A 22,360-nucleotide genomic window follows, 5' to 3' on the forward strand; every position below is an offset into this window, starting at 1 on the left:
TCTTGGGCCACTCCCGCGGCATATGGAGGTTCCCAGGCTAGGGGTTGAATCGGACCTGTAGCCACCAGCCTACGCCAGAGCCACAGCAACTCGGGATCCGAGCCATGTCTGCAACCTACACCACAGCTCACAGCAACGCTGGATCGGTAACCCACTGAGCAAGGGAAGGGACCGAACCTGCAACCTCATGGTTCCTAGTCGGATTCGTTAACCACTGCGCCACGACGGGAACTCCTATTATTATTATTATTTTTGCTTTATAGGGCTGCACTTGCGGCATATGTAGAGGTTCCCAGGCTAGGGGTCCAGTTGGAGCTATAGCCGCTGGCCTACACCACAGCCACAGCCACGCAGGATCCAAGCCGCGTCTGCAACCTACACCACAGCTCACGGCAACGCTGGATCCTTAACCCACTGAGCGAGGCCAGGGATCGAACCTGCAACCTCATGGTTCCTAGTTGGATTCATTAACCACTGTGCCACGATGGGAACTCCCAGGATTACCTTATGACCCAGCAATTCCACTCCTAGGTACACATCCAAGAAACCTGAAAACATGTATTGCACAAAAACTTGTACACAGATACTCACGGCAACATAAATTAAAACAGCCAGAAAGTGGTAACAACCCAAATGTCCATCAGTGGATGAATGGATCAAAAAATATGCTAAATCCATATAGTAGAATATTATTCGGCCATAAAAAGTAATGAAATCCTGATACATTCTACGATATGGACAAATTTTTTTTTTTTTGTCTTTTGTCCTTTTTAGGGCCACACCCTCGGCATAGGGAGGTTCCCAGGCCAGGGGTCTAATTGGATCTGTAGCTGCCGGCCTAAGCCACAGCAATGCCAGATCCGAGCTGCGTCTGCGACCTACACCACAGCTCAGAGCAATGCTGGATCCTTAACCCGCTGAGTGAGGCCTCATGATGCTGAGTGAAAGGAACAAGATGCAAAAGGCCACACATTATATGATTCCTATAAGAAATGTCTAGAAAAAGCAAATCCACAGACACAAAGTGGGTTAGTGGTTGCCATGGGTTGGAGGTAGGGGGTAATGCTCTGGAATTAGATGGTGGTGATATTTACACAACTTTATGAATACACTAAAATCCCTGAGCTGTAGACTTCAATTAAAGCCTACAACTGTGTAAGAGGAGTTCCCGTCGTGGCTCAGCGTTTAACGAAACTGACTAGCATCCATGAGGACGTGGGTTTGATCCCTGGCCTTGCTCAGTGGGTTAAGGATCCGGCGTTGCCATGGGCTGTGGTGTAGGTCACAGATGGGGCTCAGATCTGGCGTTGCTGTGGCTGTGGTGTAGGCTGGCAGCTACAGTTCTGATTTGACCCCTAGCCTGTATCCATATATGATTGGATCCATATGCCACAGGTGTGGCCCTAAAAAAGCCAAAAAAAAAAACCAAAAAAAACCCAAAAAAAACTGTGTAAGAAAAACAATACTAGGTGAGGAGAAAAAGGAGCTTCTGTGCTACTGAGGAACAGAGTCCACTCATTTTACCTTCCTTTAGGGCAGTGGCGGTGGCCTTGCAGAAGGGTCTTTGTCTGCCTAGACCTGGCCATTCCTCTTCTGTTCACCACCTTCCCTCCAGCTGGGCCTGTCTCCAGCCTGGTACTGCTCCTCTCCTGACACCCTTACGGCCCTGCTCTCCAAGACCCTGACTCAGATCCTGGGGCAAACAGGCCACTGTAAAATGCCCCTGATAATCTCCAGGGTTATCTAGCTACAAACCCTCTGTAACTCAAGGGTTTAAAGGTGTGACTCCTGAGTTGCTATCTCATATGGAAATCTCCGTAGAGATCTTTGGAAAAACAAGCATTCATTAATGACTAAACATTTGGTTTTTAATGTGTGGGAACGAATATTTGAGAAGGTGTGCTTCCGGTCTGACTGGGTGTTAGGAAGAAAAAGATAGCAAATTATGTTAGGCTTGAGACAAAACAGTAAGACGAGCTTCTAAGCATATATAAGAGGTATAAAAAATCATCACAATTTCTTTTTTTTGGTGGGGTGGGGGGCAATATTTTGCCGCAGAGAAGCGATGAGAACTTTGCTATTTACAGAAAAGTATATGCATCATTGAGAATTGGAACTTGGTACAAGTCTCTACTCAGTTAACCAGAACGTCCCTTTGAATACTGTCAGCATGGAAAATTAACCTGGTGACTGCTGAGAGTATATTTTCACCTATCATTGGTATAATTATTTGCCTTAAAAATAATCTTTTGTGCGTGTGTCTTTTTATGGCTACACCTGAGGCATATGGAAGTTCCCAGGCTAGGGGTCAAACTGGAGCTGCAGCTGCCAGCCTATGTCACAGCCACAGCCACGCCATATCAAGCTGCAATCTGTGACCGCTACAGCTTGCAGCAATACCGGATCCTTAAACCACTGAGTGAGGCCAGGGATCGAACCCACATCCTCATGGATAGTAGTCAGGTTCTTAACTCGCTGAGCCACAGTGGGAACCTCTTTAAAAGTAATCTTTACCCACTCTTTCTTTGTAAAAATAAGCAGTTTAAGTCAGGGAGCAGCAGAGCCAGATAGAGTACAGGCTTTAGAGACACAGAGCCAGGGTTTAAATGAGCTCTGACATGTACTGGCAGAGTGAGCTTGAGCAGCTTGCTCAACCTCTGAGGGGCTTCCTTTAGCCATCTGTAAAATGGGGGTCACACCACCTCAAAGTTCCTGAGAGAAGCAACTGCAACACACAGTGATGCATGGCTCAGTGCCTGCTTTATGAGAGCACCCCGCATGGTCACTGTTATTCTGTGGCACTGTAATCCACTGTTTCCTGGCAGTAGGTGGGCAAGGGGGAAAACACAGCACTGGAGGTCAAATCAAGTCCAAACATATAAATCCTTTCGGTTCAACAACTACAAAGCATCTAGGTTCTTATGCATTTTCCCAGTTGAGTCAGTATCCACCGCGAGGAAGAATAAGGTGACACACGCCATCATGAGATGTTGGCGGAGTCAGAAGGCGGGATTCCATGTAACAAAGTCTGTCTTCCAAAATCAAAGATGACTGAGGGGGAGGACCTGGCATGACAAAGGGTAAGGTTCTAAAGTTCCAGCCACGACAGAAATTGCCTATTCATTTAGATTGAATATAAAATTATCTTTGGTGGGTTTTAAAAAATCATTTTAAAAAATAGCGGATCTACAGATCAGCCAGTAGTAGGATCAGACATCTCACTGGTGGTGGTGATGGTAGTGATAATAATAATAACAAGGGAGTTCCCGTCGTGGCGCAGTGGTTAACGAATCCGACTAAGAACCATGAGGTTGCGGGTTCGATCCCTGGCCTTGCTCAGTGGGTTAACGATCCGGCGTTGCCGTGAGCTGTGGTGTAGGTTGCAGACACGGCTCAGATCCCGCCTTGCTGTGGCTCTGGCATAGGCCGGAGGCTACAGCTCCGATTAGACCCCTAGCCTGGGAACCTCCATAAGCCGTGGGTGCAGCCCTAGAAAAGACAAAAAAAAAAAACAAAAAACAAAAAACAATACCTCCACTACCACCAATTATAACAACTAGTAATAGTCACCATCATCGTTGTGGTTTATATTTGAGACACTTCACACAGAACAAGCTCCTCTCAAGATGCAGCAATAATGAACAGATGGAGAAGCGTAAGCACAAAACAGAAAGGTCTGTGAAATCCTAAGGGCTTGTTATGGGTTGAATTATGTCCCCTGTTCTCCCCGCCACCAGAAAGTATGTTGAGGTTCTAACCCTTGGCACCTCAGAGTATGACCTCACTTGGAAAGAAGTTGTTAACAATGTAACTACTTAAGATAGGGTCACACTGGGGTAGGGTTTTGCAGCTGTGAGCCAGTAAACACCAAGGACTGCCAGCCAATCCCCAGAACGAGGGAGCAGCAAGGAAGGATTTCCCTACAGGCTTCGGGGGTCATGGCCCACCTTGATTCTGGACTTCTGGCCTCCAGAACTATGAGTCAGTAAGTTTTTGTTGTTCTAAGCCACCGGGCTGGGGTACTTTGTCACAGCAGCTCTAGGAAACTGATACAAGGCCTACGAGGATTTTTTTCTTCTAAGATTGAAATGGAGCAACAGCAAGAATGCCTAAGAGTGAATCAGGGAAGTATCCGCGGGGGAAGAGCCTTAGAACATATTTTAAAATCCTTCTATGCCTCTGTCTCTATGGCACCATAAACAATGTCCAAAAATGCTCAATTCTTATTGCATGCCTTTTATTAATAAAATCAATAAGTAAGCACTCAAGCCCTGGCCAGGAGCAGGTGATCAACAGAAATTGCTGCCTTGGTCAACTGGCCGTAGCTTTAAGCTCCCGGGAAGGGCCGATGCTCCTTACTTTCAGTCCTGGAAGGGTTCTCCCAAGCACTTCTTCAAAGTTTACTGATGAGTAATTACTACCTGGATCCCAGTCATTTTTATACAAACGTTCTTTTCATTTGCTCCCCACATGGAGCCTTCCATCTGTTAAAAGGTGCAATGTCTGTGGAACTAGCCTTAAGAAGGAAACCGGGCCCGCTGAACTATACCCGTAGCAAAAAAACTCACATCACATGCTGTCCAAATAACTTTCAGGATAAGACAAAACCAATAAAAGGAAGGAAAGTTTCCATTCAGTCCCTTTACTTATAACTTGCCATGTGTGCTGTGTCAGAGACTGTCACCCCTCCTCGGGTCCTGGCTCTCCGGACAGACAGGTACGAGGTGCTGTCTGGACGCATGTGCCAATCTTCTGACAGACCGTGTGCAACTCCGGTCATTAAAAAGGCCTAATACCATGCACAAACTAAGGTTTTTTTAAGTCAGAGTTTGCCTTCTCTCTCACAAAGTAGGAGAGTAACCTTTAAATGCACAAAAGGTGGTGAAACCACTATTCCTGATGTTATTAGGAACAGGTTTCTGCCATCAGAGACCAACACTGAACTCAAGAGAAGGAATTAAAAACCATTCCCAGATGGAGGCCTGGATTTGGCCTCAGCCATCAATCAACAATTAATCCTAAAGGCTTCTTCCTGAAGAAGCTTTCAGGTTTTGCTTATTTTTTTTTTTTGTCTTTTGTCTTTTTTGTTGTTGTTGTTGTTGCTATTTCTTGGGCCGCTCCCGCGGCATATGGAGGTTCCCAGGCTAGGGGTCCAATCGGAGCCGTAGCCTCTGGCCTACACCAGAGCCACAGCAACTCGGGATCCGAGCCGCATCTGCAACCTACACCACAGCTCACGGCAATGCCGGATCGTCAACCCACTGAGCAAAGGCAGGGACAGAACCCTCAACCTCATGGTTCCTAATCGGATTCGTTAACCACTGCGCCACGACGGGAACTCCGTAGTTATGTTCTATAGAGTTGTGTGAACACTGAATTAATGGATACTGATCCATGGCCCTTATGGGAAATACAGGCTTAGGATTTTGAGAGCCTCTGGTCACACCAAATCACTTATTTAAAAAACTTTTTCTTAAAAAAATCCTTTTTCTTTTTCCTCTGTTCTTCACATTAGATAATTGCTATTGTTCTACCTGCAAATTCATTTAGATGAATTTTGATAGATGGCTTCTCGGTCATCTCCATTCTGCTTTATTTCTGCTCGGTGATTAAAAAAACACTCAGGTATTATAATTTTAGTTCTAAAACTTCAATACGACTTAAAAAAGACCATTTCTAGGAGTTCCCGTTGTGGTGCAGTGGAAGCAAACCCGACTAGGAACCAGGAGGTTTCGAGTTCAATCCCTGGCCTCACTCAGTGGGTTAAGGACCCAGTGTTGCCATGAGCTGTGGTGTAGATCGCAGACGCGGCTTGGATCTGGCATTGCTGTGATGTAGGCCGGCAGCTGTAGCTCTAATTCGACCCCTAGCCTGGGAACTTCCATATGCTGCAGGTGCGGCCCTAAGAAACAAAAATCAAAATAAAAATCATTTCTATTTCTTTCCTGAGATTTCCTATCTTTTCATTTAACTGCGAGCATATTTTTCTTCCACTTCATTGAGGATAATTATAAAAGCTGCATTAAAATCCTTGCCTGATAATTCTAACATCAGGGTTATTTTGGGATTGTTCTCAGTCAACTTTCTTATCTACTGAAAACATGTTCCACTCTCCAAGTGTTTTACATATTGAGTAATTCTGCGTTGTATCCTGGACGTTATGAATGTTAAATTACGAAGACTGGATTTTGTTCTCCAATTACTGCTTTTTTTTTTTTTTTTTTTTTTTTAAATCGAGCAATTATCTTGCTTGGTTTCAGGGTCAGCCAGAGATGTGGGCAGACAGAATTTGGGAATCCTCTTTCTGGATCTTTCCCTTCCAGAATCCCCCTTTTCTCTCCCTTAGCTGTGGTCTCCTGAGATCCAGTCTTCTGGTTCCCCAGCCCAGAAAGCCTGAGACTTCTCCATCAGAGCCCCTAATGCATTGCATGCAACGGAGACTTCGCTAAAGCCTAGGATTATCTTTTGGCACTCTACAGCTTGAGAGATAGTGATTAGAAGGAAACAAAACAAAACAAAACTTCACCAACAAAGTGACATTTTCATTTCAGCTGTTCCTGGGGGCAAAAGGGAGCAGCAAAGAAAGTCTCAGATTGAAAGCTTTGTGGTTATCTCCGCTTCTCATTAACGTGCCCCTGATATATAATCACACCTACGATTACAAGATTTAACACACCTGGACTCAAAGATGCTCCAGGAAGAGGAATCATCCACTCATCCCCTCCCATTTCCTTTTCTTTATTCACTGAGTAAGCACAATTGATGAATCTCAGTGAATGCAGGCTACAGACGGTTTGAAGGAGAGAGGTTTTTTTCATTCACATGGCTTTTTTAAAGTGACAAAAATCTTCCATGGCCACAAACTATTTTAGTACCGGTGAGAGACAAGCAGTGTTGCTTTCATTGGCTACACACAGATGTGAGAATAGAGTTTCTTTTCATTTCTTCTCTCATCTTACTAACCAGACATTTTGCTCCGCTACAGACCCTCTCCCTCTCTTTCTTCCTCTCATTGAAGAAGGGAGGTGCGCTTACAGAGTTTTTTAGATTGATTTGTGTAGTGCTGTAACTCATTTTAAAACAATAATTTGGATGAATTGATTTGGATTAATTTGGAAATAATTTTGGATTCACAAAAAAGTTGCAAAGACGGTACAGAGAATTCCTGTACACTCTTCACCTAGTTCGCCCTATTGTTAATGGCTTCCATAACAACGGTAATATTTGTCAAGGGTTTTGACAATGGGCAAAAAACATTGACCTTAACTCCATTTTGTACAGCAGATTCCCAAAAGAGCAGTGAGTACCCTTAAAGAAATTTTATTATCTGAATTATCGAGTTACGATCTGTATGTCCCCCACTCCTATCAAGGCCCCAGATAATGACTAGGGGATAACTAATGCATCCATGCCTGTCCAACAATGGTGCCAGGAACATGACATAGCAACATTCTAGCACAAACAAAGCTATGTGTCTGACCACACACTTTTCTAATGGCTTCACTGACATGTAGTTAGATACCAGCTGCAGATGAGCACTGTGGATGCCAGGAAGTGAAGTTTTAATGCAAACTTTCTCGGTTAAGTTAATCAGGAATGTGTTTCCACTAAAATCAAGAAGAAAATTAATTTAGAGGTCACTCATTCTCAGCACACATATGGATGTATATACTTTCTTCCCGGATTGGCCAACACTGGGGAGAAATCCAGCCAAACACACTTGGAGGAGGAATAAAAGTATTTATGCTGCAACTAAAAGCTCATGCACTGAACTCACAGCTAGAAAGGAAACACTGAAAATGAGGCCCTTTAGTGATTCTGAATGAACAACAGAAAGAGTCAGGAAGATAAGGCATTCAAGTGCAGGCTACAGCGGCAGTCTTGGTGTGGTCCAGCCAGCTCACCTTGGAACCTGTCCCCCTGAGGGCAACGCTGGGACCCAGCATCTCAATCTAAAAACTTTCTCTGCAGCAGTTAGTGTACAGTTTGCCTAATATGTTAGAGAGGAAATGGAGACTCTTTTTGAAAACAAGACAATTTTCCTGCTATAAAATCCCTGCTGGCTGATTCATCTGCATGACTGCATCCAGGACAAAAGGTTCAAGGCCTGCTCTGTTGAAAGGAAAGGACTGATAAACAGATAAAAAATACAAAGAGGCAGGGAAGGCGCAAATGCTAAGAGACGGACTGACCTCAGTAGCTTTCTGGCTGAGTCCCCGAAGCAGCAGCACAATCACGTGGATGGCAGCTCGGCGCACCTGAACTTCAGGGTCTGTCTTAGCCACAGCAATCAGGCAGGCTGTTACCTAGGAGGGCAAGGGAAGAAGCAGTCAATAAAAATCGGGAAGGCACAGTTACCCAGAGCCTTTCAACCGTGTTCTCCTCTCTCCACATTCATCACCAGCGACCTGGCTCAGAGAGGGGTGGACCGCTTCCTCATTCTCCACGAAAGAAGGAGAGACCTAGTGGTGGAGATCTTGATTTGGTCTGGCTTTCCCGGGAAAGGGCAAAATCTGGTTTGGAATTCAGGAGGGAGATTAAGGAGTGGGAAGGAATACGTGTATATAATAAAGATACGGGCAAAGGTGAGTATTTCCTCAAAAGTGGGAAGAACTACTTGCCTCCCTTTAGAAGGAAGAAAAATCTGGTCTCAAACACATTGGCTTCCAGGGACTAAGGACCATAGGGATTTAGCTAAGCGGGCCTCAGAGTTCAAGGCCTGGCATGAATATCAATGTGCCAAATGATGAAAGCTTCAGCCCAGAGATAGAAAACTACATCAGGATTCCAACGGATCTTCTGGGGCGTCCAGACGTCCCAGTCTCACAACCTAGTGTATGTCCCGAATGAGTCACGAGGGGCCACTTTCTGAGGCTCCCTGCCTGGGCGTCTTCACTTGTGGAATGGGTCAGCGCTCATTTACTTTAAAAGTCAGCTTTATAAGAGGGAAGACTGGAGATTACTTATAAAACATGGTGCCAGATATGTAGCTAATAATTATATGACATAACATGAGACATTTTCCATACCCTGTACCAGCTACCCTGCTCCCACCCTGCTCCTGGTGGGCACAAAAATATTCTAAAATCTCTAACATGAGATAACAGCGGAAAACAAGAGCAAGAAGCTTTTCTGAGGCATCTGTGCAAGACCAAAAAGGAAAAAGCAAAAATTTTGAAAGTGGGACCAATGACGACAGAAATCTGAAGTTAAGACTCGATTATTCAACTGGTCTCTCACATACTTCGTTGGGTGATTTGCTCTGCGAGTGTGTATCTTGGCCAAGTGTGGAGGGATTTCTAACCATGATAAGAAAATAGCCAGATTGTGTGCTTGGGAACATGTATAAATACATATTATGTTTAAAGAATTTTTTTAAAAAAAGGTTTAAAAAAAGAATACAGGCACGAATGAGGAAAGAGACTTGTGCTGAAATTTGAACTATGCAGGTTGTATTTTTCACAGCTTTCAAACAGTTGGGCATAGTTCAAAGTATCTAATTAATCAGTGATGGCAAAGGGATTAGAAGTAACTTGCTCTTAGATATAATTGCATCTGTGATGCACTGGCATTTAATCAGGCTGTACATCTATTACACAAACTCGACGCTCGTGGATGAAGGGAAATCCCAGAAAAGCTCAGCTCTTTGGGGGTCTGATTTTCAATGAGGACCCAGCAAGCTGCTCCTGCTTTTGACCCGGGACCCTGACCCAAGGCCACCAGCGGCTTCCGTGCCTCTGGCATTAACGGTAGAAGCAATTCAGTCCCAGGAGGAGTTCCTTGGGCAACTTCCAAACAGGCAACAACATAATAGGTACCTCCACTTGCCGGCTTAGTATTTACGAGGTAAGAGCTGAAATCAGAGAAACAAGTTAGAGCTAGGTCCGACTTCTTCTTCGCACATAAAAGTTCAGCTTCTTTAGTCTGATAACTTCAGCATGAAAGCCAGCCCAGGGCCATGTAACACACAGGCTCTCCCAAGCCTTTTGCCTGCTTCCCTGAAGGTTTAGTTTCAGGCCCATGTAAAACCTCCTGGCCTGGAGCCCTGCTGGTGTCCAGCCCTCCCACCACTGTTCTGCCCCACTAGGGCAGAACGGAAGGCCAGCTCTGACTCTTGGGCATTTATTCCACAATCAGCATAGGCAGAAGCACCCGGGCTGGAAAAGGACCTCCCCTGCAAAGCCGGTTCTTGAATCCCTGCGCCACCTTGAAGGATGCCTGAGAAAAGAGCTGATCTCAAACCTTGCTGAGATCAGCTGGAATGGCCTCCTGCTTTTAGTATTTTTGCACCAGACTGTACCAAGCTGATTGCAATCAGCCATCCAGGACCACCAGAAAGAGGCTTGCGAACAGAAAGAGTGTTCACGGACCTCTCTCAACACCTCTGTCATGGGACCAAATCCTAGGACATGTACAATGATCAGCTGTGCAAAGTGCTTTTAAAGCATCAGCATTTCAATATGGCCTTGCAGGTATCCTCTAGAGATAAGAATGGCCTTCTTCTGCTCAGACCAGGCTCCCACGACCAGTCCGTAATGCTGCTCTTCCGCAAGCCGATGGGCTAGACCCCTTGTCAAATACGAGAAGCAGGGAGGACGCATGGCCGCTCTCTTCCATCTGTCCAGTCTGCACAAGTCACTCTCACCTCCAACCCAAGGACATACTTAACACTGCCTTCCGCCCCCCTAAAAGCCTTGGCGAACAGACAGATGATGTAAGGTCTTTACTGATTTATGAACTGGTGTAACATTTCCACCTTCTCCCAAAGGGCAGAACCCATTCCATGTGATCTTCATGTCACCTGCCCTAAGGGTCAACGTACCTATTCTGACAAACTAAACTCCACGGAAGACTTTTTCATTGGCTAAATTATGTAAATCATATTCACTTCTGAAAGCCATACAGAGAGAAAAGTGACAATTGCTTCGGAAAGACTAAAGGTCAGTTTAAGCAATGTGACGTTCGATAGGAGCCAACAGAAATATGGAAAAACATCACTCCCCGAACAGCTGGCACACACAAAGCATAATCAGAACTACATAAATAAAGATAAAACAAATGGCAAGAGTACCAAAAATCCACTTTGGAAAATTCCAGAAGAGAGGTACCAGAGTTGAGGCATCAATTACTTAAAACATGATTGCAACTTTCCAACTGCACCTTCATCCTCTTCCCTAACACTCCTTTGTTAAAATTCAGTCTGCTAACTTGTTCGAAGCTAGACCACCTGTCCTATTCTGTAAACTAAGAACCTTAACGGTAAAGACAGGGTGGCCTCTAATTCCTGCAAGCTCCACTTGCTCACCTAACCTGCCGTGAAACAGAACCAAGGTGGCTCCGTTCGCTTCCTTGAGGTTTCCTGGGACACCCACCTGAGTCCTTGTCTCAGGGGTCTACGTACCCTCAACCACACGAGCGCTCAGGAAACCGCACTGCTTGTGGCAAAACTCGTAAACACTTCAGATCGTTCACAGGGAGCAGAGGCGACAGCTGTGCGTCAAACCTCAAAGCTTGGGTTCCTGGAAGTCTGGGCGCCACACTGAAGACAGGCTGCTCCCGCACGTGTCACCTAGGGCACATCTTCTCTGCTGAGTGAGGATGGGCCTCTCTCTGAGGTTCACTTGAATCGTATTTACTTTCCACAGAGGACGATGAAAGATGAAAGAGCCTATCAAGATTTGGTTTCAAGCAACACAGTTCTTGACAAGAACAAGGAGAAATGGGGGAAAATAATAATGTCCTCCAAACAGGTTGAATCTTGGTATCAACAGAGAGGAAAAACCTGAACTCCCAGTACAGAGACCATGGAAGGGCTACGTCCCTTTCCCAGCAGCAAGCCCCGCCACAGCACAGAAAGTGCCCCAATCCGGACCACCCAGCAGAGCCACAGCTATGACCCCCAGATCAGATCAGGTCAGAAGAGTCTACGGTGGCTGGTTTGTTCAATGTGACATCAAAACAAGTCACACTTCCGCTCTTCCTCTGCCTGGCTAACCCCTGACCCGTGACTTCCTTGATGCCCCGACAAGTAAGTGCGTGTCCCAGCTCCCTGTCCCTCAGCACCTTGGGCGTGTCCTTGGACATCGCTCTGGTCATCTGTCTGCTTATTCCTCTGGGTTTCACACTCTACTGAAATGTCCTTGGGGGCAGAAACTGGGTCCTCAGTCTGTGTCCTCTAAACACATGACAAACACTCATGAAGGAGAATTCCTTCTTTACAGCCAAAGACAAGTTTCCCCACAGTTAAAGCTCCTTCTCCACCAGGATACGCTGGGGCCAAGCATTTCTGAGTCTACAAGAGAATTCGTGACCTTTCATGGGACATGAAAGAAATGACATAGAACAAGACACAATAACCTTTTTAAATGGGTTGTATCATGTCATCCCCTGGCCTTGGCTTCCCCTCTCACTCACAGCAAAAGCCAAAGTCCTTACAAGGCCCCACCACCTCTCCTTCCCTCTTTCCCTCTGCTCCTCTCTCTAGCCACGCTGGCCTCGCTGCTCCTTGGCACATGAAGCACACAGCGACCTCAGGGCCTCTGCCGTTGTGGCTCCCGGCTACCCCCCCCCCACCCCCCCGTGTATCTGCCTGGCACAGCTCCCACTCCCTTCGTGTCTCTGCTTAGTGACTCTGCAAGTCACCTGTCAGGGAAGCTCTTCCTGTTCTTCCAAATGCACAAAATCACTAACCCCTCTGGGCCTCTTGCCTTACTAGGTTTAGCTCCTCAGCACTCACTCCACCTGACACAGTAATACATTTGCTTACTTGCTTGTTTGTTTGTTGCCTAATTCTCCTCCCTAGAATAGCAGCTCCATGGGGACAGGAGCTTGGTTGCGTTCAGAGCTGGATTCCTACCACCTAGCACACACAGCTTCGTTGTAGCCTCATAACGGGCACAGAGTAAGGGCCCAGAACTCATTTGTTGAATGAAAAATAAATGAATGAAGAACTACTCAAGGGCTGGGCCCGATCTCCCCCTTTTGTGATGTGAGGGGACAAGAGTGGTGGGACTGCAGGAGGACTCCGTGACTGGAATCCTACGAGCGCCAGGTGTTCGAGCATGTTCAAACGTGTCATCCACCCAAGGCAGCTGGTCTGGCACTGCGACATGGCAAGCGTGGGATGCTCCATAAGGAACATCTAAAAAGAGACAGAAATTATGTGGGACAGAAACACCTGGTGTTCAAATCAGAGGGACTGTACTGCCTTCTGAAGTTTCATTGCCAAAAGCAAGTGCTATTGAGACAGAGTTACACGACCCTTCCTGTCAGCAGCTTCTCTCACATGGCAACGCTCTTCTTTTTCAAGGGTGCAAAAACAATCTTATAAATGAACTGAAAACATTTATGGAAGGACAATACAGAGGAGTGGTTAAGGGCACGGATTCAGGAACTGCCTGCCTATATTCAAACCTCAGCTTCCCGGAGTTCCCACTGTGGCGCAGCAGAAGCGAATCCGACTAGTATCCATGAGGACCTGGGTTTGATCCCCGGCCTCGCTCAGTAGGTCAGGGAGCCAGGATTGCTGTGAGCTGTGGCGTAGGTCACAGATGTGGCCCGGATCCTGCATGGCCATGGCTGTGGCTGTGGTGCAGGCCTGCAGCTGTAGCTCTGACTTGACCCCTAGCCTGGGGACTTCCATATGCTGTGGGTATGGCCCTAAAAAGCAAAAAAAAAAAAAAAAAAAAACCCAAAAAACAAAAAACAAACAAACAAAAACAAAAACCCCTGGTATCCCATCTGCATAACCTTGGCAACTTACTTAATTTATCTGTGCCTCAGTCTCCTCTGTGAAGACTGGATCAGTTGACATATGTAAGGCACTGAGATGAGCATTAGTGCTTGCTGCTGTTACTATTGTGAAAACACGAAGGAGGAGTTCCCAGCCTGGTGCAGTGGGTTAAGGATCCAACGTTGCCGCAGCTGTGGTCGCCACTCCAGCTCACATTTGATCCCTGGCCCAGGAACTTCCATATGCCACGGAGGGAGCCAAAAAAGAAAAAAGTATGTAGGAACTAGTCTTTCCAAGTCGAGCTTCTCCTCTTCTTCCTTCAATATTAATCAGCAAACACTTACTGAACAGCTGCTCTAAGCCTAACGCTGTGATAGGCAAAGGTGGATAAAGGTTGGTTCTGTCCTGGTTGAGCTCACAATTTATGAATGATTATAAACCCTCCTGGAATTGAGGTTACAGAGCATCTGGGTCCCTAGAAGTGGGGCAGGGTCACCAGGAAAGGGATTAACCTGGTAGGTGCCCTGACAGCAGCAACTCCTCATGTTAATTTTAAGGTTGAAACAAAAGGAAGGGCTCCCTCTTTAGCACCCAAGGTAGCAAACAGCCTACTAACTATTCCTACTTCATTTCTGAGGGCTTCATAAGCAATGCTCAATTCTTGCTGTGAGTCAGGATGTTGTAAAGCTTAACAGGGCCCTTCATGACATGGCCTCTGCCTGCTTCTCTTGTTTCAGATCTGCTACCAGCTCACCTATCACCTGCCTTTTGGATCTTCACTCTAGCCTGTGGATCTCCCTAGAGTTCTTCAAATGTGTTGTGTCCGGAACTGGATGCCGACCCTAGCACATGGCTTGGCTGTGGTCTTTTCAGTGCCTTTGCACAAGCTGCTCACGCCACTGAAATGCTCCCCTCTGCTTTCTTGGGCCACCTAACTTCTACCTGTTCTCCAGATTCAGCTCCAAGGGTCTTTTCCTCCAGCACGTCTTTGTCAACACCCAAACCTGACTGAGGGGCTCTGATCACAGCGGACTGTAACTGCAATTCCTGCCATCTATACCCTCCACAGGTTACCCTTGCCCAGAAGGCAAGGTAGTATCTTATAGGCTTGTATTCTTGGCCTATAACAAGGGGGCCTGGAACACTGCAGGTGTTTGGTAAATGTATGACTGGGGACATTTGAAGGACGCAGGTTACCCCTGTTTTCATTTCCTGGCTGCTCATCCTCATCACTGTCATCATCAGCTCCCTTTGTTCAAATGACCAAAATGCTCCTTAAAAAATTTGAATACAGAAAAGTAAAATGTCTTTACGGGAATGCCATCTTCTCAGTGGGGCTTACCTTGAATACCCTATTCAATGTACTTATTTATTTTTCATTTGGGTCGCATATGGAGCTCCCAGGCTAGGAACCAGATCCAAGCCTAAGCTCGACCTAAGCCACGGCTGAGGCAACACACATCCCTAACCCACTGTGCCGGGCCAGGGACTGAACCTGCATCCCCAGAGCCTGCTGATTCTGTTGCACCACAGCAGGAGCTCCTTGAATACCCTACTTAGACTCGCCTAATACTATAATCCTGATTGACCTTACTGCTTGTTTTCTTACTTTCCACAGCACTCACCCTTGTCCAACATACTTTGTATTTTAACACGCATATCATTTACTGTCTGTCTCTTCTCACTAGAACGTAAGCACCATGAAGACGGGAATCTCTGTCTATTCTGAAGAGTGATATGTTGTAGTGTCTAGAATGCTTCTGGGCATTTGTAGGCTCCCAATAACAAGTGGTGGATAAATCATCACATTACACATATACGTTATCTCTAGATCCTTCTAACCATTCTGCATAGTCGATATTTTAACCCCCTTTTCTAGGTCAGGAAACTGAACTCAGAGTCTAAGTCATGTGATCTAGTGAACACAGAGAGTGGGTCCTCATTTATCCCCATCCCCTGAGAGTGCTTAGAAATTTGGTTCTCTTTCAACAGGTCAGGTGCGTCTCCAGAAAGATAATACTTCTCAAATGTTATGAAACCTGCTTTAGCTCCAACTTCCTAATTAACCAAACCAAGAAATTTCTCTAACACTTTCAAAAGGAAATCATACGCCACCAGGATGTTCCAGTTTCCTTAAGAGAGAGAAAGGAAAGAAGACTCTAGAGGAGTTCCCCTCGTGGTGCAGTAGTTAACGAATCCGACTAGGAACCGTTAGGTTGCAGGTTCGATCCTTGGCCTTGCTCAGTGGGTTAAGGATCCGGCGTTGCCGTGAGCTGTGGTGTAGGTTGCAGACGCGGATCGGATCCCGCGTTGCTGTGGCTCTGGTATAGGCTGGCGGCTACAGCTCTGATTAGACCCCTAGCCTAGGAACCTCCATACGCCCTAGAAAAGGGCATATGGGTACGGCCCTAGAAAAGGCAAAAAGACAAAAAAAAAAATCAAAACCCAGAAGACTCTGGGAGGTCACAGAGAAATATGGTCTCAGTTCTCAGCTTTAGGTGGGAGCACTGACTCTGAAGCATGAGACTGCCAGGGAGCAGCGGCCCAGGGGATTCAGGGAAGACTTTGATATTCAGGGACAGTGTGAGCTCAGCAGCTCCAGGAAATGCATGAGATACTCTCAAATCTGAGCTGATTCACTTGGAGATCTGGGGGAAATTTTCATTCACTTCACGGCTGTGTTTAAAGAAAATTCTGTGATGCTTACACAACTGAAAATATACTGAAAACCACTAAATTGTACCCTTTAAGTGGGTGAATTATAGAGAATGTGAATTCCATCTCAATAAAGCTGCTACAGAGTTCCTGTTGTGGCTCAGTGTTAACGAAACTTACTAGTATCCGTGAGGAACTGGGTTCGATCCCTAGCTTTTCTCAGTGGATTCAATATCCAGTGTTGCCATGAACTGTGGTGTAGGTGGCAGATGTAGCTTGGATCCCATATTGTTGTGGCTGTGGTGTAGGCCAGCAGCTACAGCTCTGATTTGTCCCCTAGCCTGGGAACTTCCATATGCCATGGGTGCAGGCCTAGGGGAAAAAAAAAAAAAAAAAAAGACAAAAAATAGAAAATAAAGCTGCTCTTAAGAATAAGATTTGGGTTTGGTTCAGATCATGGTCCAAAAGTTTGTTTCAGTTTATGGTTCGTTTAGGTTGAGTCAAGTGAACAGACAACTAAACAAAACGAAAAAATGAAGGAACCATTTTACTGCTTGACCCAGTTTATTCGTATAGACTGAAATCTTTACCCAACATAACCAAATAGACCAGCAGGGTCCTCTCTTAAGTGTTACAAGTCAATAAACTAAAGAATAAGAGATGTGCTAAACGCCATCCAAAACAAGCAAAGGTCAGATGCCCAGTGGTTCATGTGTATGAGAACGCTTCAAGGTTTTACTTTGGTAATAATCATTCTTTCTTTCTTTCTTTTTTCTTTTTTTCCTATTTCTTTGGGCCGCTCCCACAGCATATGGAGGTTCCCAGGCTAGGGGTCGAATCGGAGCTGTAGCCACCGGCCTACGCCAGAGCCACAGCAACGCGGGATCCGAGCCGCGTCTGCAACCTACACCACAGCTCAGGGCAACGCCGGATCCTTAAACCACTGAGCAAGGCCAGGGATCGAACCTGCAACCTCATGGTTCCTAGTTGGATTCGTTAACCACTGAGCCACGACGGGAACTCCACATGTTTATAGTTTATAAGCCACCTTCTTCCATAAAAGATTTAAGATGGTGAAGCCCATTGGTAGTAAAAAGACTCCTGGCAACATATTAACCAGTATTTTTTTGCCCATCATCATCTTTAAATAGCAGTGCCTAGCATATAGTAGGTGCTTAAGACACATGTTAATACAGTAACATGTAATAAGTAAACGAAAAGGGCAAAGATAAAATTTAAGAGGCTAGGAGTTCCTGTCGTGGTGCAGTGGAAACGAATCCGACTAGGAACCATGAGGTGGCGGGTTTCCTCACTCAGTGAATTAGGGATCCGGCACTGCCGTGAGCTGTGGTGTAGGTCGCAGATGTGGCTCAGATTCTGTGTTGCTGTGGCTGTGGTGTGGGCGGGCAGCTGTAGCTCCGATTCGACCCCTAGCCTAGAAACCTCCATATGCCGAGGGTGCGGCACTAAGACAAAAAAAGACCAAAAAAAAAAAAATTTAAGAGGCTAAAGGAAGATATTCACAGATGACAACAGTGAAATGTATTTTTTCCCTGAATTTTAAACTCCAAAACCAGGAGGAGTGTCCAGCGCCATCCTCATCACTGATGGCTCTTAGTTTGGCTGCTCATTTATCCTTTACCAAGTGGGTACCAGGCACTGTGTATAAAACGGTGAATAAAACAAGGAACTTAATTTCTCTTTCTGGTAAGACCTTGTTTCCCTGAATACAGGGCACCTCTGCCCGAAGAGGGCCAGTGGAGTAGGCATTTGCCTGAGATTTTCCTGTGAACAGGGATGAGGCACAGGGCCCAGAGGCCTAGGGGAAAGTTCTATCTGCTCTTCCTCAAAGTTTCTTCAGTTCTGTTGGTTTCCTTTGGAACCTTTCTAGTAAACCCTCTATTATGGCTTGACGTAGGTTAAGATGACTTCCTCTCATTTGCACTTAAAAAAATCTTACTAATACAACTTTGGATACACATACGAGGCCGAGGGAGGTTAACTGACTCGCTGGATCTAGAAAAAGAACACAGCCCTCTTCAGTCCCAATGCGGAGCTCTATCACAGGTCCAAGGAACACAAGCTTTAGAGAAAGGGATCAACAGACCGTACGTACCTCGTGAACCACGGAGCCCAGCAGGAAGTCCAGCCTCTGGCACAGTTCTCCAAGGTTGGATAAGCTGCTGGCCCTGTGAGCACCGTCTGGATCTCTTGCTCCCCTCAGGAAGGTGTGGATCAGAGGTTCTCGGTACTTTGAGACCATGTCCCCTACAGAAAAAGGGAAGAAATCAAAATATTTATTTATTTATTTATTTATTTATTTATTTATTTATTTAAATTGAAGGCTGCAGGTGTGGCATGTGGACGTTCCCATGCTAGGGACTGAATCAAAGCTGCAGCTGCCAGCCTACGCCACACTCACAGCAATGCCACATTCAAGCCAAGTCTGCAACCTACACCGAAGCTCACGGCCACGCTAGATCCTTAACTCAGTGATCAAGGTCAGGGATCGAACCCATATCCTCATGGATACTAGTCAGGTTCATTTCCGCTGAGCCACAATAGGAACTACCACGTGTCACCATGGCACATTGTACAGTGCTTGATACTCTTCAAAGTACTTGCATAACCATGAAAAATTGTGCCCTGGAAGAACACTTTATGTTAAGGAAAATATTCACAATGAATTATTTTACGAAAAAGCATGAGGAATCCCAATTTTTAAAACTATTTATTTTTTCTTTTTTGGCCATCCTGTGGCAAATGGAATTTCTGGGCCAGGGATCAGATCTGAACCCCACTTGTGACCTATGCCATGGGTGCGGCAATGCCGGATCCTTTAACCAACTGTGCTGGGCTGGGGATAAAACCCATGTCCTGGATGGAGTTCCGGCTGCAGCAGGATTGGCTGTATATCTGTAGCACCAGGACACAGGTTCTGGCCCGGCACAATGGGTTAAAGGATCCAGTGTTGGAGTTCCTGTTGTAGCTCAGTGGTTAACGAATCCAACTAGTATTCATGAGGACGAAGGTTTGATCCCGGGCCTTGTTCAGTACTTTGCAGACATGGCTTGGATTCCGAATTGCTGTGGCTGTGGTGTAGGTGGCAGCTATAGCTCTGAATTGACCCCTAGCCTGGGAACCTCTATATGCCATGGATGTGGCCCTAAAAAGCAAATAAATAAATACGTAAATAAAAATAAAAATCTACGCATGGAAATAAAATATTTGAAGATATACCCTATAAAGCTGTTAAAAGTTACTGTTGTGGCTCAGCAGAAACCAATCTGACTAGCATCCAAGAGGATGCAGGTTCAATCCCTGGCCTTGCTCAGTGGGGTAAGGATTCAGCGTTGCTGTGAGCTGTGGTGTAGGTTGCAGACGTGGCTCGGATCCTGCATGGCTGTGGCTCTGGTGTAGGTTGGCCACTACAGCTCTGACGGGACCCCAAGCCTGGGAACCTCCATGTGTCGCAGGAGTGGCCCAAGAAATGGCAAAAAGACAAAAAAAAAAGAGTCATATTATGGGAAACTTACACATATTTTACATATATACACACACACATACACACACAAGAAAACAATGTATATGTCATAAACATACAGCTGCAAAGACTTTCACAAACTCAATACAACTGTCACAGTCACAAATAGCAAGAATGGTCGTGGCTGGACCCTGGTCATCAGCCAGGACTTTTCCTATACTATCACCCCCCCGCCCCCCCCCGCCCCCGACCAAGCAAACTGAGTGAAAGACAATCAAGGCATTGTGGGCACCTGTCAAAGAAAAGTCCAAGATTCTTCACTCAGTTGGCAGATATTTATGGAGAGGCCCACTACATGCTAAACGCTGTTCCTGATGCTTGGTATATATTGGTGAACAAAAGAAACAAAGAGTCTTGCCTTCTTGGAGTTTCCATTGTTGTGTAAATTACATCATTTATTGAAAGGTAATAAATGTCATGGGCAGGTGGGAGGAGCAAAGCAGGGTTAAAAAAAAAATAAGGAGTAATGAGGACGGTGTCAGCCTTCCGTTTTTAAAAAGATGGCCAGGGTAGGCTTCCTTGAGATGGTCGAGACATTTTTATTTTATCTTACTTTATTTATTTTTTTGTCTTCTTAGGGCTGCACCCAAGGCATATGGAGATTCCCAAGCTAGGGACTGAATCAGAGCTGCAGCCACCAGTCTACACCACAGCCACAGCAACGCCAGATCTGAGGCGAGTCTGCGACCTACACCTCAGCTCGCGGCAACACCGGATCCTTAAGCCACTGAGTGAGGCCAGAGATAGAACCTGTGTCTGCATGGATACTAGTCAGATTCGTTTCTGCTAAGCCATGAGAGGAACTCCGGTCGAGACAGTTAATCAAAGGCTTGACGGTGAGGCTGTCACCCACGTGGATATCTGGGGAGGAGTTGAGTCACCAGGGAACTCCCAGAATTCAGTTTGAAAATGTTGAATAAGTAGTGGAAGATACAGAGAGAGTTCACAAGAAACGTCTGGGTAGAAGCAATAATACACTGTGGACTCAATGGAATGTGGATCATATTTAGAACCTTTTAACTAGACGTAATGAAGGGAGCGAGTTTAGGCGGGGAAACCAAGAGGACCAAGGGCTGGACCTGTACCGTCAGCAGGAAGTCTGGGAAGGGCCTGGGATGCGAAGAACCAGCAAAGGAGACTGAAAAGTAATAACCAGTCAGGCAGGAGGAAGATGAGCATATCCCAGAAATTAAGGGAAGAAAGTACATCAGAGGGAAGAATGGTCAACTGCATCAAACGCCGCTGTTAAGTCAGGAAAAAGAAGACTGAAAACTGACCATTAGAGTGAATAACAATGAGGTCACTGTTGACTTTGACAAGAACAATTTTGATGGACTGGTAGAGGTGAGTGCATGACAGGGGTGGGTTTAAGATAGAAGGGCGGGGGGAAGAATTGGAAACAGACCACTTAAGGAGTTTTTCTATAAAGCAGACCAAAAAAAAAAAAAAAAGAGTGTAGTTGGTCAAGGAAGTGGGGTCAAGAGAAGTTTTTGTTTTATAAAGAGGAGAAATGGCATACTACGGCATTCAGAATTGACTCTTTTTTTGGCTGAACGTGCAGCATGTGGAACTTGCCAGGCCAGGGATTCCATCTGAGCAGCGTCTGGAACCTGCGTCACAGCTGTGGCAATGCCAGATCCTTAATCCATTGTGCTGGGCTGCGGATCAAACTGGCAACGCCACAGAGAGGAGCCAGATCATAAACCCAGTGTGCCACAGTGGGAACTCCCTTTTGTTTTGCTTTGTTTTTTGTCTGTAATGGAATATCTTCTTCTAGAGGTGTGCTGAAAAAGAAAGCTGTTTTGGCTTGATCTTGGCTCTGACGCCCTAGTTCCAGAACCCAAGTATGTAACATTCCACTTCCAGGGAGGTACCATTGTGGCTCAGTGGTTAAACGAACCCAACTAGTATCTATGAGGACATGGGTTCGATTCCTGGTCTCACTCAGTGGGTTAAGGATCTGCTGTTGCTGTGAGCTGCATTGGTTGCAGACACAGCTTGGATCCCAAGTTGCTGTGGCTGTGGTGTAGGCTGGCAGCTACAGCTCTGATTTGACCCCTTGCTTGGGAACCTCCATATGCTTTGGGAGAAGAGACAAAAAAATAGACCTCTCCCCGCCCCCCAAAAAAAGCAAACGAACATTCCACTTCCAGGTTTTTTGTAGCTCTAAGGTTACATGAAATCTAAATGGCGACAAAATGGTTTCTGAAGCATGCCTTTAAAGTCACCAAAATGATAACCTACAAAGAAAAACCACCAACTTGTCCTATCAGGCCCGGCTCAAATGCCACTTCCTCTGTGAAACCTTCCTTAATATCCTCAGGCAGCGGTAATTAGCCCTCCTTGGAAGTTCCACAGCACTCTGTGCTTAAATCACTTGGGTTTAAATCACACTTGTTACTAAGGCCTGGATTCCTAGATGTTTCAGT

The 22,360-nt window shown here is 45.8% G+C and overlaps 1 protein-coding gene across 1 annotated transcript in view; it reads right to left on the reverse strand.

Annotated features, from left to right (window-relative positions):
* The window catches only part of TANGO6 (transport and golgi organization 6 homolog), a 199,039-nt gene that overhangs the window by 21,943 nt on the left and 154,736 nt on the right, over positions 1–22,360 (reverse strand). Inside the window, exons 16-17 of the mRNA XM_047790702.1 lie at positions 18,504–18,655; positions 8,193–8,306 (exon numbers count right to left, since the gene is read on the reverse strand). Of these exons, the coding sequence (XP_047646658.1) occupies positions 8,193–8,306; positions 18,504–18,655 (266 nt within the window). The remainder of the gene's footprint in view (positions 1–8,192; positions 8,307–18,503; positions 18,656–22,360) is intronic.

This window comes from Phacochoerus africanus, chromosome 8, assembly GCF_016906955.1.
Source record: "Phacochoerus africanus isolate WHEZ1 chromosome 8, ROS_Pafr_v1, whole genome shotgun sequence".
Taxonomy (NCBI): Eukaryota; Metazoa; Chordata; class Mammalia; order Artiodactyla; family Suidae; genus Phacochoerus; species Phacochoerus africanus.